General features: G+C 32.2%; 1 protein-coding gene across 1 annotated transcript in view; it reads right to left on the bottom strand.

The window, feature by feature from the left end:
• Positions 1-6,081: 6,081 nt before the first annotated feature.
• Positions 6,082-17,985, bottom strand: part of LOC143246805 (hydroxyacid-oxoacid transhydrogenase, mitochondrial-like) — a 31,326-nt gene continuing 19,422 nt past the window's right edge. Inside the window, exons 7-13 of the mRNA XM_076493970.1 lie at positions 17,512-17,589; positions 13,432-13,537; positions 11,486-11,638; positions 11,291-11,389; positions 9,029-9,107; positions 8,496-8,592; positions 6,082-6,302 (exon numbers count right to left, since the gene is read on the bottom strand). Coding sequence (XP_076350085.1) covers positions 6,097-6,302; positions 8,496-8,592; positions 9,029-9,107; positions 11,291-11,389; positions 11,486-11,638; positions 13,432-13,537; positions 17,512-17,589 — 818 coding nt within the window. The 3' untranslated portion in view covers positions 6,082-6,096. The remainder of the gene's footprint in view (positions 6,303-8,495; positions 8,593-9,028; positions 9,108-11,290; positions 11,390-11,485; positions 11,639-13,431; positions 13,538-17,511; positions 17,590-17,985) is intronic.

The raw sequence follows: 17,985 nt of genomic DNA, 5'->3' as shown, positions 1-17,985 counted from the left end.
CATCAGGTAAACAAAACAACCTGTTGAACACAACAATATACACAGATATAGGTAAAGAAAGTTCAACCATCAGGTAAACAAAACAACCTACTGAACACAACATTATACACAGATTTAACTAAAGAAAGTTCAACCAACAGGTAAACAAAACAACCTACTGAACACAACAATATACACAGATTTAACTAAAGAAAGTTCAACCAACAGGTAAACAAAACAACCTACTGAACACAACAATATACACAGATTTAACTAAAGAAAGTTCAACCAACAGATAAACAAAACAACCTGTTGAACACAACAATATACACAGATTTAACTAAAGAAAGTTCAACCAACAGGTAAACAAAACAACCTGTTGAACAAAACAATATACACAGATTTAACTAAAGAAAGTTCAACCAACAGGTAAACAAAACAACCTACTGAACACAACAATATACACACTTAACTAAAGAAAGTTCAACCAATAGGTAAACAAAACAACCTACTGAACACAACAATATACACAGACTTAACTAAAGAAAGTTCAACCAATAGGTAAACAAAACAACCTACTGAATACAACATTATACACAGATTTAGCTAAAGAAAGTTCAACCATCAGGTAAACAAAACAACCTACTGAACACAACAATATACACAGACTTAACTAAAGAAAGTTCAACCATCAGGTAAACAAAACAACCTACTGAACACAACATTATACACAGATTTAACTAAAGAAAGCTCAACCATCAGGTAAACAAAACAACCTACTGAATACAACATTATACACAGATTTAACTAAAGAAAGTTCAACCATCAGGTAAACAAAACAACCTACTGAACACAACATTATACACAGACTTAACTAAAGAAAGTTCAACCATCAGGTAAACAAAACAACCTACTGAACACAACATTATACACAGATTTAACTAAAGAAAGTTCAACCAACAGGTAAACAAAACAATCTACTGAACACAACAATATACACAGATTTAACTAAAGAAAGTTCAACCATCAGGTAAACAAAACAACCTACTGAACACAACAATATACACAGATTTAACTAAAGAAAGTTCAACCATCAGGTAAACAAAACAATAAACTGAACACAATAATATACACAGATTTAACTAAAGAAAGTTCAACCAACAGGTAAACAAAACAACCTGTTGAACACAACAACATACACAGACTTAACTAAAGAAAGTTCAACCAACAGGTAAACAAAACAACCTACTAAACACAATAATATACACAGATTTAACTAAAGAAAGTTCAACCATCAGGTAAACAAAACAACCTACTGAACACAACAATATACACACTTAACTAAAGAAAGTTCAACCAATAGGTAAACAAAACAACCTACTGAATACAACATTATACACAGATTTAGCTAAAGAAAGTTCAACCAACAGGTAAACAAAACAACCTGTTGAACACAACAATATACACAGATATAACTAAAGAAAGTTCAACCATCAGGTAAACAAAACAACCTACTGAATACAACATTATACACAGATTTAGCTAAAGAAAGTTCAACCATCAGGTAAACAAAACAACCTACTGAACACAACAATATACACAGACTTAACTGAAGAAAGTTCAACCATCAGGTAAACAAAACAACCTACTGAACACAACATTATACACAGATTTAACTAAAGAAAGTTCAACCATCAGGTAAACAAAACAACCTACTGAATACAACATTATACACAGATTTAACTAAAGAAAGTTCAACCAACAGGTAAACAAAACAACCTACTGAACACAACATTATACACAGATTTAACTAAAGAAAGTTCAACCAACAGGTAAACAAAACAACCCACTGAACACAACAATATACACAGACTTAACTAAAGAAAGTTCAACCAATAGGTAAACAAAACAACCTACTGAACACAACATTATACACAGACTTAACTAAAGAAAGTTCAACCATCAGGTAAACAAAACAACCTACTGAATACAACATTATACACAGATTTAACTAAAGAAAGTTCAACCAATAGGTAAACAAAACAACCTACTGAACACAACAATATACACAGATTTAACTAAAGAAAGTTCAACCAACAGGTAAACAAAACAACCTACTGAACACAACAATATACACAGACATAACTAAAGAAAGTTCAACCATCAGGTAAACAAAACAACCTACTGAACACAACACAATACACAGATTTAACTATAGCACAGTTCAACCAACAGATAAACAAAACAACCTGTTGAACACAACAATATACACAGATTTAACTAAAGAAAGTTCAACCAACAGGTAAACAAAACAACCTGTTGAACACAACAATATACACAGATATAGGTAAAGAAAGTTCAACCATCAGGTAAACAAAACAACCTACTGAATACAACATTATACACAGATTTAACTAAAGAAAGTTCAACCAACAGGTAAACAAAACAACCTACTGAACACAACAATATACACAGATTTAACTATAGCACAGTTCAACCAACAGATAAACAAAACAACCTGTTGAACACAACAATATACACAGACTTAACTAAAGAAAGTTCAACCATCAGGTAAACAAAACAACCTACTGAACACAACATTATACACAGACTTTAACTAAAGAAAGTTCAACCATCAGGTAAACAAAACAACCTACTGAACACAACATTATACACAGATTTAACTAAAGAAAGTTCAACCAACAGGTAAACAAAACAATCTACTGAACACAACATTATACACAGATTTAACTAAAGAAAGTTCAACCAACAGGTAAACAAAACAACCTACTGAACACAACAATATACACAGATTTAACTAAAGAAAGTTCAACCATCAGGTAAACAAAACAACCTACTGAACACAACAATATACACAGATTTAACTAAAGAAAGTTCAACCAACAGGTAAACAAAACAACCTGTTGAACACAACAATATACACAGATATAGGTAAAGAAAGTTCAACCATCAGGTAAACAAAACAACCTGTTGAACACAACAATATACACAGATATAGGTAAAGAAAGTTCAACCATCAGGTAAACAAAACAACCTACTGAATACAACATTATACACAGATTTAACTAAAGAAAGTTCAACCAACAGGTAAACAAAACAACCTACTGAACACAACAATATACACAGATTTAACTATAAGACAGTTCAACCAACAGATAAACAAAACAACCTGTTGAATACAACAATATACACAGACTTAACTAAAGAAAGTTCAACCATCAGGTAAACAAAACAACCTACTGAACACAACATTATACACAGACTTAACTAAAGAAAGTTCAACCATCAGGTAAACAAAACAACCTACTGAACACAACATTATACATAGATTTAACTAAAGAAAGTTCAACCAACAGGTAAACAAAACAACCTACTGAACACTACAATATACACAGACTTAACCGAAGAAAGTTCAACCATCAGGTAAACAAAACAACCTACTGAACACAACAATATACACACTTAACTAAAGAAAGTTCAACCATCAGGTAAACAAAACAACCTACTGAACACAACATTATACACAGACTTAACTAAAGAAAGTTCAACCATCAGGTAAACAAAACAACCTACTGAACACAACATTATACACAGATTTAACTAAAGAAAGTTCAACCAACAGGTAAACAAAACAACCTACTGAACACAACAATATACACAGATTTAACTAAAGCAAAGTTCAACCAACAGATAAACAAAACAACCTACTGAACACAACAATATACACAGATTTAACTAAAGAAAGTTCAACCAACAGGTAAACAAAACAACCTGTTGAACACAACAATATACACAGATATAGGTAAAGAAAGTTCAACCATCAGGTAAACAAAACAACCTACTGAATACAACATTATACACAGATTTAACTAAAGAAAGTTCAACCAACAGGTAAAAAAAACAACCTACTGAACACAACAATATACACAGATTTAACTATAGCACAGTTCAACCAACAGATAAACAAAACAACCTGTTGAACACAACAATATACACAGACTTAACTAAAGAAAGTTCAACCATCAGGTAAACAAAACAACCTACTGAACACAACATTATACACAGACTTAACTAAAGAAAGTTCAACCATCAGGTAAACAAAACAACCTACTGAACACAACATTATACACAGATTTAACTAAAGAAAGTTCAACCAACAGGTAAACAAAACAATCTACTGAACACAACAATATACACAGATTTAACTAAAGAAAGTTCAACCATCAGGTAAACAAAACAACCTACTGAACACAACAATATACACAGATTTAACTAAAGAAAGTTCAACCATCAGGTAAACAAAACAACAAACTGAACACAATAATATACACAGATTTAACTAAAGAAAGTTCAACCAACAGGTAAACAAAACAACCTGTTGAACACAACAATATACACAGACTTAACTAAAGAAAGTTCAACCGTCAGGTGAACAATACAACCTGTTATTCCAGACCAATTATCTTACTGCCTCAAAGTTTTGTTACAAGATGTCTAAATCACCAAAACAGATTGAAACATATACTGCATACAAATCATCTTCAATACACACTTAGATGAAACACATGAAAACCAACCTGAAATCACACAGACAGATCACCACAAGTGAATTTTAACACATTTAAACATTGATATGTCAGCCAGATCCAATAAACCTCTACCTCATAATATTAGGGGGCTTGTTATGAGGGTAGTATCTATATTCCCTCTTCCTTGATAGGATCCTACCACACACTATGTAATAAGGCCCAATCCCCCCCCTCTTGGTTCCATCCTACCACACACTATGTAATAAGGCCCAATCCCCCCTGGTTCCCCTCTTGGTTCCATCCTACCACACACTATGTAATAAGGCCCAATCCCCCCCTCTTGGTTCCATCCTACCACATGCTGTGAAACAAGGCCAAATATCTCCTTCCTTGGTGGAAAGTCTACCCTCACTTTATAACAAGGCTGAATCTCTTCTTCCTTGGTCCTATCATATCCCACACTGTATAACAAATCCATGCCAACATTTGGAGATAAAAACAAGTTATAGAGTCACATAATGAAGTAAGCGAATAAAACTATTTATATGTATACTGGTAATGATGTTTTAACTATCAAATGTGGAAAACACTGGATAGATATTGGAGCATCAGTAGAGTACATTTAGCCTATAACTGAAACTTATTTGATACCTCAGTGCTTTTTAAATAGGTTGAGCCAGCCATTGCTGTATTTAAAATCATTAGGGTTCCATTTCCATCGCTGTACTGATACAGTTCTTTGTAGATCTTTCCAGACTGGTCTTTGATGGTTTTAAAAATGAATGTTTCTTCAACTCATTCTTGGATAAACCATGTTAAGATGGTTCTTTACAGCTGGCTGTCACTAGCAGTTTTTGGAAACGTTTGTTGTAGGATATTATTACCATTTGGGTCCATGAAGTCTTAATCCATCTGTACAATGTTGACTAACCTAAGCCTAGTTTGTAGAAGATGTCTACTTGGTTAAATCCACATTTTAGTGTACACAATGTGTTTTATATTTGTTCCTATTATCTTCTTTTGCATGTTGGCAATGATATGAACATAGTGCAGTAAAGCACAAGGACTAATCTTACACATGTTTGAAACGTGGTCAGCTATCGGTCAGTTACCTCTTTCTTTCTTTGTGAACCTGACGATGACCGAAGAAGGTCGAAACGTTGTTCGCTCCTCTACATAAAAATTTTCTCAACCCAAACCAGCCGTTTTTACATATATATTTTTCTATACAAGTAGGCTTTCTCATCATCACGGATTAGTGTTGTATTGAAGTTCCATATGTCAAGGTTTACGTGTATACATAGACATAACACCACCAAAATCAATCTGAATACACACAGACATAACACCACTGAAGTCAATCTGAATAAACACAGACTTATTACTTCATGAACACAAATCAAAAGTCAAGTTCTTAACAGCTGAACATAACTGTAGTTTTATGAGAATCCCAAAACCTTACCAAATATAAATTATTGAGAACTCGTAATCCCAGCTGGTTGTTAGTTTTCAACAAGAGGTTTGAGTTCTAAGAATCCAATTTTATATAACTAAAGATAAGGTTAAGTTAAGCATCAAAACTTTTAGAGTTTAGTTTTCTTGAACCATAGCTTACCTGAGGTAATGTTCCCTTTACCAGATTAGGGATATCCTCTTCAGTGAACCCAAGCTTTCTCAGACCATCGTCTATCTCCATCTCAAACATGAATTGTTTAAGAATATCTGCAAGAATAGTGCCAGCATCCTCTTTCCGATCATTACGTGTATCTCTCCCTAGTATGGAAATTGTCCTGATGTTAGAACATGATGAAACATTCACGAGGATGTGCCACTAAATTTGGAAAGTTGCTTGAATCTCACTCTATTTTAAGGAACATATTTTGATACTTCTACTCAGATTTATTTGATAGTTTCTTTTACAGAATCTGTTTGATACAGTAGCTTCTTTAGACACTGTATCAAAGGGAACCTGAAAAAACAGTGATGGGGATAATTGTGGTGACATGCAAAACCATAGAGTAGGATTACCCTAAGTTTAAAGGTTTCACACAGAAGACACTTCAGTAAGCGTGCCTGCAAATGTGTTCAGTATAGGTCTCGTAATATAATGTACAATTTAATGCTATATAAACAAACAACAACTAACATTGCAACTGAAAGTTTGAACTGGGTTTGCTGTTATCAGCATAGTTAAATAAACTGCAGATTAATGGTTTAATCATGGAGCCTCACTATATTGCCATGTCTGATGAACATGCATTTTGTCAATTGTCCTGCAGTGTAGTTTCTATTTTCCAAAAGCTTCGTGTTATGGTTGTAATGTTTATGGTACACCACTCACACGTTTATTCTTTTCATAATTTATATATAATATGAATACTGCCCATATCAATAATCCAATCACACAGAAAATCATGCATCCAGTGATTCAACCAATATGCCTTCATATGAACATTTATTTTACAGTGAGGTACACAATGGTTGAACAGAAGATCTCATCACAGTGAAACCATACATACTTACTGGCCCTGTTTACACTTGGAGATTATTAATATTCATGTTGTTTACTTTTGTTCAGGTCATGTGGTTGGATGTTTCCACAAAATTTCTATTAGTGGGTTTTATCTGTTACAGGTTGTTCACTTTGTGTACTATATTTGGGATATGACCTGTTACAAGTCTATTTATGCATGGTTTTGGGACCTTAAGTTGATCCATTTTCTTTTCTTTTTTCCCAATGTCATAAAATACAAGGGATATCCATTTCTGAAATTACAACTCCATGATCTGTATATATCTTTATGACCAAGTGTATGAATATTTTATATTGGAAAGGGCTGCTACATACCCTTTAGAAAAATTTAGAGAAATAATGAATTTTAAGTGACATAAAACTACCTCTGAGATGTCAGACAATGTCAAAATGTTTTGATACTTTCCATTCCACTTTAGTATTTTATCATATGTGACTGTCACATGAATTACTGATTTGAATACTCAAAATGATTTTAATATAATGTATTCAACACTGATTATGTGTAGTTCTCATGACAAGTTTGCTTGATTTCAACTTCACTGTTAAAAACCTTTTAACAACTCTTTCAAAATGAAAGAGTATTAACATTAAACAGCCACGCCTTTACATTATTAAGAATTATGTCGTATTAACATTAAATAGCCATGTCTTCACATATAAAGAATTATGTCATATTAACATTAAACAGCCATGTCTTCACAAATTAAGCATTATGCCGTGATTAACATTAAACAGCCATGTCTTCACAAATTAAGCATTATGTCGTATTAACATTAAACAGCCATGTCTTCACGCGTATAAAGAATCGTCTTATTAACATTAAACAGCCATGTCTTCACATATTAAGAATTACGTCGTATTAACATTACACAGCCATGTCTTCACATATTAAGAATTACGTCGTATTAACATTACACAGCCATGTCTTCACATATTAAGAATTACGTCGTATTAACATTACACAGCCATGTCTTCACATATTAAGAATTACGTCGTATTAACATTACACAGCCATGTCTTCACATATTAAGAATTACGTTGTATTAACATTACACAGCCATGTCTTCACATATTAAGAATTACATTCAGTATTAACATTACACAGCCATGTCTTCACATATTAAGAATTACGTCGTATTAACATTACACAGCCATGTCTTCACATATTAAGAATTACGTTGTATTAACATTACACAGCCATGTCTTCACATATTAAGAATTACGTCATTATTAAAACGGTATTAACATTACACAGCCATGTCTTCACATATTAAGCATTACGTAGTATTAACATTAAACAGCCATGTCTTCACACATTAAGAATTAGCCGTCCAACTTCAAAACAACAGTTTTCCATTTCTTATAACCTTTATTTAACTGAAAACATCCTCAGTTAGATTTTCAATGAAATGCATTTTAAAATATTTTACCTAATAAAGAAGCTGCCTCCAGGTGACGTTCTGGACACATGGCTCCAGTAAATCTGAAAACTGCTGGAGCACTTATTACAACCGAAAGGCCGTGAGGCTGAAAAGTATAAGTGAGCAGCACTTAAAAAGAACTAGATAATCTCACATATCAATACGTTTCTTCTGTTTTGTTACATTTCATACCTAGCACGTAGAAACTTGAAATTTAAACATTGTTTATCCCTGAACAATTCAATGAAGTGATTACAATTCTTACTGTGGTGAACAATAAGACTTTAAAGACTCATATTACAATTAGAAACAAGTTTTTATTGTAAAAAAAACCTAATTAACAAAAAAAGAGATTACGTATTAGAAATTTACAGAATATCTTTGCAGAAGTTTTACGGTAACATTAAATAATAAAAGCATCTCATTACTACCAGTTCAAACTTTTGAGACACCTGAAGAAAGATCACATGCTTAGATTAATTTCAATACCAGTAAAAAATATAATTTGATAACTCTTATATATAACAAGTTTATTATCTTACTATAATAGGATGATCTGTATTATAACCTTTAACCTTGTGTTTCTTTACTAGTCCAGAAATAGGATAGGACATCCCATGGCTGAAATAGAGTAAATAATGTTAACTTATTAAACTGTTGAAAACAAAACATTACAAGACAGAGTTAATAAACAATCTTTATCTTTGTTACATTCTACTTCATACTGTAATACATGAACAAGTTGGTAAACATTCTCTATATTTATTAAGTTCTATTTAACGTTGTAGTACATGAACAAGCTGGTAAACATTCTCTATATTTATTAAGTTCTATTTTATGTTGTAATACATGGACAAGTTGGTAAACATTCTCTATATTTATTAAGTTCTGTTTCACGTTGTAATACATGAACAAGCTGGTAAACATTATCTATATTTATTAAGTTCTGTTTCACATTGTAGTACATGAACAAGCTGGTAAACATTCTCTATATTTATTAAGTTCTGTTTCACATTGTAGTACATGAACAAGCTGGTAAACATTCTCTATATTTATTAAGTTCTGTTTCACGTTGTAATACATGAACAAGCTGGTAAACATTATCTATATTTATTAAGTTCTGTTTCACATTGTAGTACATGAACAAGCTGGTAAACATTCTCTATATTTATTAAGTTCTGTTTCACGTTGTAGTACATGAACAAGCTGGTAAACATTATCTATATTTATTAAGTTCTGTTTCACATTGTAGTACATGAACAAGCTGGTAAACATTCTCTATATTTATTAAGTTCTGTTTCACATTGTAGTACATGAACAAGCTGGTAAACATTCTCTATATTTATTAAGTTCTGTTTCACGTTGTAGTACATGAACAAGCTGGTAAACATTCTTTATATTTATTAAGTTCTGTTTCACATTGTAGTACATGAACAAGCTGGTAAACATTCTCTATATTTATTAAGTTCTGTTTCACGTTGTAGTACATGAACAAGCTGGTAAACATTATCTATATTTATTAAGTTCTGTTTCACGTTGTAATACATGAACAAGCTGGTAAACATTCTCTATATTTATTAAGTTCTGTTTCGCGTTGTAATACATGAACAAGCTGGTAAACATTCTCTATATTTATTAAGTTCTGTTTCCACGTTGTAGTACATGAACAAGCTGGTAAACATTCTCTATATTTATTAAGTTCTGTTTCACGTTGTAGTACATGAACAAGCTGGTAAACATTCTCTATATTTATTAAGTTCTGTTTCACATTGTAATACATGAACAAGCTAGTAAACATTCTCTATTAAGTTCTGTTTCATGTTGTAGAACATGAACAAGTTGGCAAACATTCTCTATATTTACTAAGTTCTGTTTTACATTGTAATACATGAACAAGTTGGTAAAACATTCTGTATATTTATTAAGTTCTATTTAACGTTGTAGTACATGAACAAGCTGGTAAACATTCTCTATATTTATTAAGTTCTGTTTCATGTTGTAGTATATGAACAAGCTGGTAAACATTCTCTATATTTATTAAGTTCTGTTTTACATTGTAGTACATGAACAAGCTGGTAAACATTCTCTATATTTATTAAGTTGTTTCACGTTGTAATACATGAACAAGCTGGTAAACATTCTCTATATTTATTAAGTTGTTTCCGCGTTGTAATACATGAACAAGCTGGTAAACATTCTCTATATTTATTAAGTTCTGTTTCATGTTGTAGTACATGAACAAGCTGGTAAACATTCTCTATATTTATTAAGTTCTGTTTCATGTTGTAGAACATGAACAAGCTGGTAAACATTCTGTATATTTATTAAGTTCTGTTTCATGTTGTAGAACATGAACAAGCTGGTAAACATTCTCTATATTTATTAAGTTCTACCCTTCATGTGGCGTCTTCAAGTATTTTGCTAAGCATAGTCTGATCCTTAACATACACCCACTCCTTGCATTGGATCTATTCTAGATCTGGTTCCTTTTTTATTATACGAACTAGACTAGAGGATGATGGACATTTTCCATCTTATGTTTGCAACATTTTAAAGATGCATTGTAATGAAAATAACCGATAAAAAATAGCAGCCCTAAATCTAGTGTTAATAAGGAAGATTGTGTTTTCTTTGATAGCAAGATTTTTATAGCATACTTCATAAAAACTTATATTATGACCTATAATCTTGTAATGCTTTGTTTTTACAGTTCACAAGAGTAGCTTCTCAAATGAACTAACTTAAACAAACAAATTTTATAGTACATCTACAGAAACATCTTTGCACTAAAGGTCTTCACTTACCACAGATGCACCCCAGCATTACCAAATCCGATCCCAGCAAAAGTACTTGCCAAGTGCATGGATGACCGAGCCTCCAAATCATCTTTATTGTATACTGCTCTACAAAGAGTGAAACATGTTAGTCAAACAGGTATCACAGTTTGAATAACAGCTTGAAATATGCAGTCAACAAGTAAGGGTTTCAAAATCTCTCACCTTTTGAAATATCGCTGGATTATTTTCAGGGCATTAAGAGCCCACGTGTCACTAATAGGATTGCTGCCTTGATATGCTGGCCGTTCGATGGGATTTACTGGACAAGGAGATCGCTGGTTGTATGGGATAGCGGTGTAGGACTCTAAGGCATGACTATTATAGAAGAGTCAGAATAATTAGTTAGATTAGTTCATGACTATAACACATCAAACGTAATAAGACAAAGGCATAATTGTAACATGACACTATAAATAACTAATCAAACAAAGGAATCATTATAACACAAGAGTCAAGTTTAATTATTCAGATTGTGGTATGGCTCTAACAACATATATTGATAAAAGTGTGATTATAACATGAGAGTTAGGTTTAATTATTCACATTGTGGTATGGCTATAACAACATATATTGATAAAAGTGTGATTATAACACAAGAGTCAAGTTTAATTATTCAGATTGTGGTATGGCTATAACAACATATATTGATAAAAGTGTGATTATAACACAAGAGTCAAGTTTAATTATTCAGATTGTGGTATGGCTATAACAACATATATTGATAAAAGTGTGATTATAACATGAGAGTCAGGTTTAATTATTCAGATTGTGGTATGGCTATAACAACACATATTGATAAAAGTTTGATTATAACATGAGAGTTAGGTTTAATTATTCAGATTGTGGTATGGCTATAACAACATATATTGATAAAAGTTTGATTATAACATGAGAGTTAAGTTTAATTATTCAGATTGTGGTATGGCTATAACAACATATATTGATAAAAGTGTGATTATAACATGAGAGTTAAGTTTAATTATTCAGATTGTGGTATGGCTATAACAACATATATTGATAAAAGTTTGATTATAACATGACAGTTAGGTTTAATTATTCAGATTGTGGTATGGCTATAACAACATATATTGATAAAGTGTGATTATAACATGAGAGTTAGGTTTAATTATTCATATTGTGGTATGGCTATAACAACATATATTGATAAAAGTGTGATTATAACATGAGAGTTAGGTTTAATTATTCAGATTGTGGTACGGCTATAACAACATATATTGATAAAAGTGTGATTATAACATGAGAGTTAGGTTTAATTATTCAGATTGTGGTATGGCTATAACAACATATATTGGTAAAAGTGTGATTATAACATGAGAGTCAAGTTTAATTATTCAGATTAAGACACAACTATAACACAAATAAATCAGTTGATGGCAGGACTAAAACATGACAGACAAAATAATTAATCAAATTAATTTGAAGCAGTGTCTATAATAAGTGATTTTTAGTCTTCCATGATACAATTATCACAACTGAAATCACACTATTATGTTGTCTATAAAACAACTGTAACATGGCTCTCACAAGTGGCCCCAAACCATGGAAGTCTTAACAACTAGCCCATATTAGCACATTCAGAGTGCAACATAAATTGTTAGCAGCATGTTTACGTAATGCGAAATAAAACTAGTTACAATGACACTTTGTAAAAATACTGTCAAATACTGCTTTAAATACTTAGCATCAAACAATTTATCCTTAAACTAAGGGCCTGGCATGGCCAAGTGGTTAGGGAGCTTGAATCATAATCTGAGGGTTCCAAGCTCGAATCTGTATCACACCAAGCGTGCTCGCCCTTTCAGCTGTGGGTGAGTTGTAATGTGACAGTCAATCCCACTATTCATTGGTAAAAGAGTGGTCCAAGAGTTGGCAGTGGATGGTGATAACTAGTTGCCTTCCGTCTACTCTTACACTGCTCAATTATGGATGGCTCGTGCAAATAGCCTTCATGTAGCTTTGCACAAAATTCAAAACAAACCAAACCTTAAACTATAAATTAATATTTATATGCAAATTATTTCTGTTGCTATGCCTACCTTAGGATTTAGTAATTACTTTCCTGCCAATTAATTAATTTAGTTTCTTACCACAACACATCAAACCCACTGAAAGCTGCTACACGTTCTGGCATGTGCAGTGCATGTAAAGGGTCAATAATTCCCAGGGTAGGCCTCAGAGCTCTGTTTGCTATACCTAACGACAAGAGTCAGATATATTTTATGTAATAAACAGTTCAAATAAGATATTATCAACATTATAAAACTGATAACCAATGTAAGAAACTTTGTCTTCTCTTCAGTTTGTACCAGTAAGGTTTGTGAATTTGTTTATTTATTGAGAAAAATATAAACTTTTGACAATGTGAATTTCAATCAAAACTTCTCTAATAAATATATTCAAAATGTCTATTTTTTAAGAAGTCAACAAAAACCTTTTAGGTGCTTTAGAAAAGAAAAAACACAATAATGGTTAAGAGCCAACTTTAAATAAGGCTTAAACATATTTAATAACATTGGATATTTATTATTATAATATTATTATATTTATTATTGATAAGGAAAATCAACAAAGATTTCCCACAGAAAAAGACAGACGTTTTATTTTTGTAATATTTTGGTTCTGTTGCCAAAACCACCAATGTCAGTAAACTATAAATAAAGACAAAATGTTACGTTCAGTAATGAATCACAATACATTTAAATGCATCACTTAGCAACAAGCACCAACAATTATAGTGACAACCTGTCAAGCTTAGAAGGTTCCAGCAACAGATAAAACACAGCCTGACAGGTGAAAGTGTCAGAGCAACATCAAAACCCCACAGAAATGGATAAAACACAGCCTGACAGGTGAAAGTGTCAAAGGAACATCAAAGCAACAAGGAAATTTACACAACACAGCATGACAGGTGAAAGTGTCAAAGGAACATCAAAGCAACAAGGAAATTTACACAACACAGCCTGACAGGTGAAAGTATCAAAGGAACATCAAAGCAACAAGGAAATTGACACAACACAGCCTGACAGGTGAAAGTGTCAAAGGAACATCAAAGCAACAAGGAAATTGACACAACACAGCATGACAGATGAAAGTGTCAAAGGAACATCAAAACCACTTGGAAATGGATAAAACACAGCCTGACAGGTGAAAGTGTCAAAGGAACATCAAAGACACACAGAAACGAAAACAATATCAGTGAGACCATAGAATTAAGAAATTACAGTAGATATGATTCTGGTTAAAAACAATCAAGAGAATAAATAATGAAGTAAAGAAAGATTCATAAGATGGAAACCAGAAAACTGAAAGAACTTTCATCTCCACTCAACAGCTTAAGAAGATACTGTAGAAGTGTAGCACTAGTCTTCAGAAACATCCACAACATCAGAATACAATATCATGTGTACCAGTTGGTAAAAAAACCACAGTTAACAAAGCGAAGTGTCTCTGATATTGAGACTAGTTCTGACCGCGTCATTACAACTACTGTCTCCACTGTCTTGGTCAACGATGTTCATGCTACCCTAGAAGTTTTAATTCCCTACAGGACACTGGTGGTCAGGACGTTGTTTGACTTAAAGTGACATTTGAAGGTATTAAAATAAGGCAGGGTTTTGTTAAGTATTTCTTTGAAATTATTACTTTCTGTGGAGTTGTACATTCTGTATAAAATTCTTGTGGATTTGAAGAGCAGAATTTTTCATATGAAAAAAATAGCACTGTTTGAATTTTGATACTTAATGTTTTTTTTAAGATGTCACCTCATCTGGTTTCACCTGTGTAACCAGCAGGACAGAATATAAACCTCATGGTTCATTAGATTAATATTATTCTTCATGTTCTCTAGAAGCTCAACATTTATACCATAATAAAATGTTCTTATAACAAGGTTTTTCTCTGCCCAAATGTGTCAAAAATAGTTTCTCTAATACCAAGAAATCCAACATTTACTGTGGTTCTGCACTAAAATATTGAAGTATTGAAGCCATCTAACATGACATAAGCACTCATAGGTGTAATGTAAATAGATTCAACACTGAAGATAAGATGATGCACTTGAGAGAAAAAATAAATCAGTCAAACAAAAGTGTCCTCAGAATTAGGGCTAGCAAAGTAGCAGGAAACTATAGGATTATAGCTAGCAGAGTAGCAGAAACTGTAGGATTAGAGTTAGTTATGCAGCAGGCAATATCAGAATTATGGTTTGTAAAGTAGCAGACAAATATAGCTCTGTACAATCTAAAGGTTAATTATGTTACAGAAGAAGATTGGCCTTAATCAAAAACAAAATAAAATGTAAAACATTATGTAAATTAAGCATTCACACAATTAGGAACCTAAAAAACATGCCAACATACACAGCATGACAAAGAAAAATACAAGTTAATCATAGAAGACAAAAACCTTTCTTAAACCTCCAACTTTAATATAGAAATGGAAAAAGTGGCAGTGAGAATTGCATAAGAAAGAAGACAGTTGTAAAAATAAAACATGACTGCCAATAAGAAAATGTTAATTGTGACAATAATGTAGAAACAGGAAACAAGAATCTTCTATATATGCTCCAAAAACAGTTGAGCTACACAATAATACCTAATGTAGAAACAGGAAACAAGAATCTTCTAAATATGCTCCAAAAACAGTTGAGCTACACAATAATACCTAATGTAAAAACAGGAAACAAGAATCTACTATATATGCTCCAAAACAGTTGAGCTACACATTAATATTACTAACAGGTACAATTACTACACATTAATATTACTAACAGAGTACAGTACCACACATTAATATTACCAAGATGCTACAGTACTACACATTAATATTACCAACAGGTACAGTACCACACATTAATATTACCAAGATGCTACAGTACTACACATTAATATTACCAACAGAGTACAGTACCACACATTAATATTACAAACATGGTACAGTACCACACATTAATATTACCAACAGAGTACAGTACCACACATTAATATTACAAACATGGTACAGTACCACACATTAATATTACCAACAGAGTACAGTGTTACACATTAATATTACCAACAGGTACAGTGTTACACATTAATATTACCAACAGGTACAGTACTACACATTAATATTACCAACAGAGTACAGTACTACACATTAATATGACCAACAGAGTACAGTACTACACATTAATATGACCAACAGAGTACAGTACTACACATTAATATTACCAACAGAGTACAGTACTACACATTAATATTACTAACAGAGTACAGTACCACACATTAATATTACCAAGATGCTACAGTACTACACATTAATATTACCAACAGAGTACAGTACCACACATTAATATTACAAACATGGTACACAGTACCACACATTAATATTACCAACAGGTACAGTACCACACATTAATATTACCAACAGGTACAGTACTACTGCGTTAATATTACTAACAGAGTACAGTACCGCACATTAATATTACCAACATGCTACAGTACTACACATTAATATTACCAACAAAGTACAGTAACAAAAAGCCTACAATATAAAGATAATCTTAGATGTATCACTTTATTGTGCAGGTCATTACCTTACTGAATATAATCAGTACATAGATCCAAAGCATGGTTTAACAGTGAGTAGATAAACCAAACATTATGACAAACTTACCAATGACTGAGAGATAGTGTTTGATATCAGGAGAATCAATATGACTGTAACTATACACATTCAATGGACTCACTTCTCAAATTTTCCTCATGTATATGATTTTGAAAACAGGAAAGAAACTGATATTTATTTTACTAATGGTGAATAAATTCCCTTTCATGATTTCACCCCAATTCAAGCATATAACACACGGTACTTTGTCTTACAATATCATACACAAGGCTAATGTTAGACACAATGTTACACACAGTGTCCTACATAATGTTACCCAGCTGATCACTTGACACAGTAAGAATAACCATGAAGTTTACACCTGTGTTTTTATACCTTGGTAACAAACAAGTATGTTTACTGACACACAAACAAAAGCACATGAATGATTATTTTCAGAATAAAAATGTTTTAACAGTAATCTTAGTTGTTGTTGTTTTTTTAAACAAAGAATGAACAGTAACCAAATTCTTACATTTGTTTTATGGCTTTTCTCATTTCATGAAAATAAGTTTACACACCTAATTTTGCCTTCAGAGGTATATAGTCAAATACGGCCACTCCTGTAGTTTCACTTCCAGTTCCTGCTGTTGTTGGCACTAAAAGAAAAGACCATACTTCTTTAAACAAGATAATAATTTTGTTATTTTTCCAAAGAATATTCCTTTACTTTTAACAGGTTCTGTAACTCTCCTAAAGAACACTAGTACCTTGACTGGTTCTGTAACTCTCCTAAAGAACACTAGTACCTTGACTGATTCTCTAACTCTCTTAAAGAACACTAATACCTTCATTGGTTCTGTAACTCATTCAAAGAATACTAATACCTTCACTGGTTCTGTAACTCATTTACAGAATGCAAGAACTTTTGAATGGTTCTGTGATTCAACCACATAAAACAGCTTTTTTGTCTGGTTCTATAACTCACTCAAAGGTTACTGATGTTTTATATCAGTACAGTTCATAACATGTGTCTCTAACTGTTAACTTCACTT

This window comes from Tachypleus tridentatus, chromosome 3, assembly GCF_004210375.1.
Source record: "Tachypleus tridentatus isolate NWPU-2018 chromosome 3, ASM421037v1, whole genome shotgun sequence".
Taxonomy (NCBI): domain Eukaryota; kingdom Metazoa; phylum Arthropoda; class Merostomata; order Xiphosura; family Limulidae; genus Tachypleus; species Tachypleus tridentatus.
The sequence above is the reverse complement of the archived record's forward strand: the minus strand, read 5'-3'. Positions and strand labels throughout refer to the sequence as shown.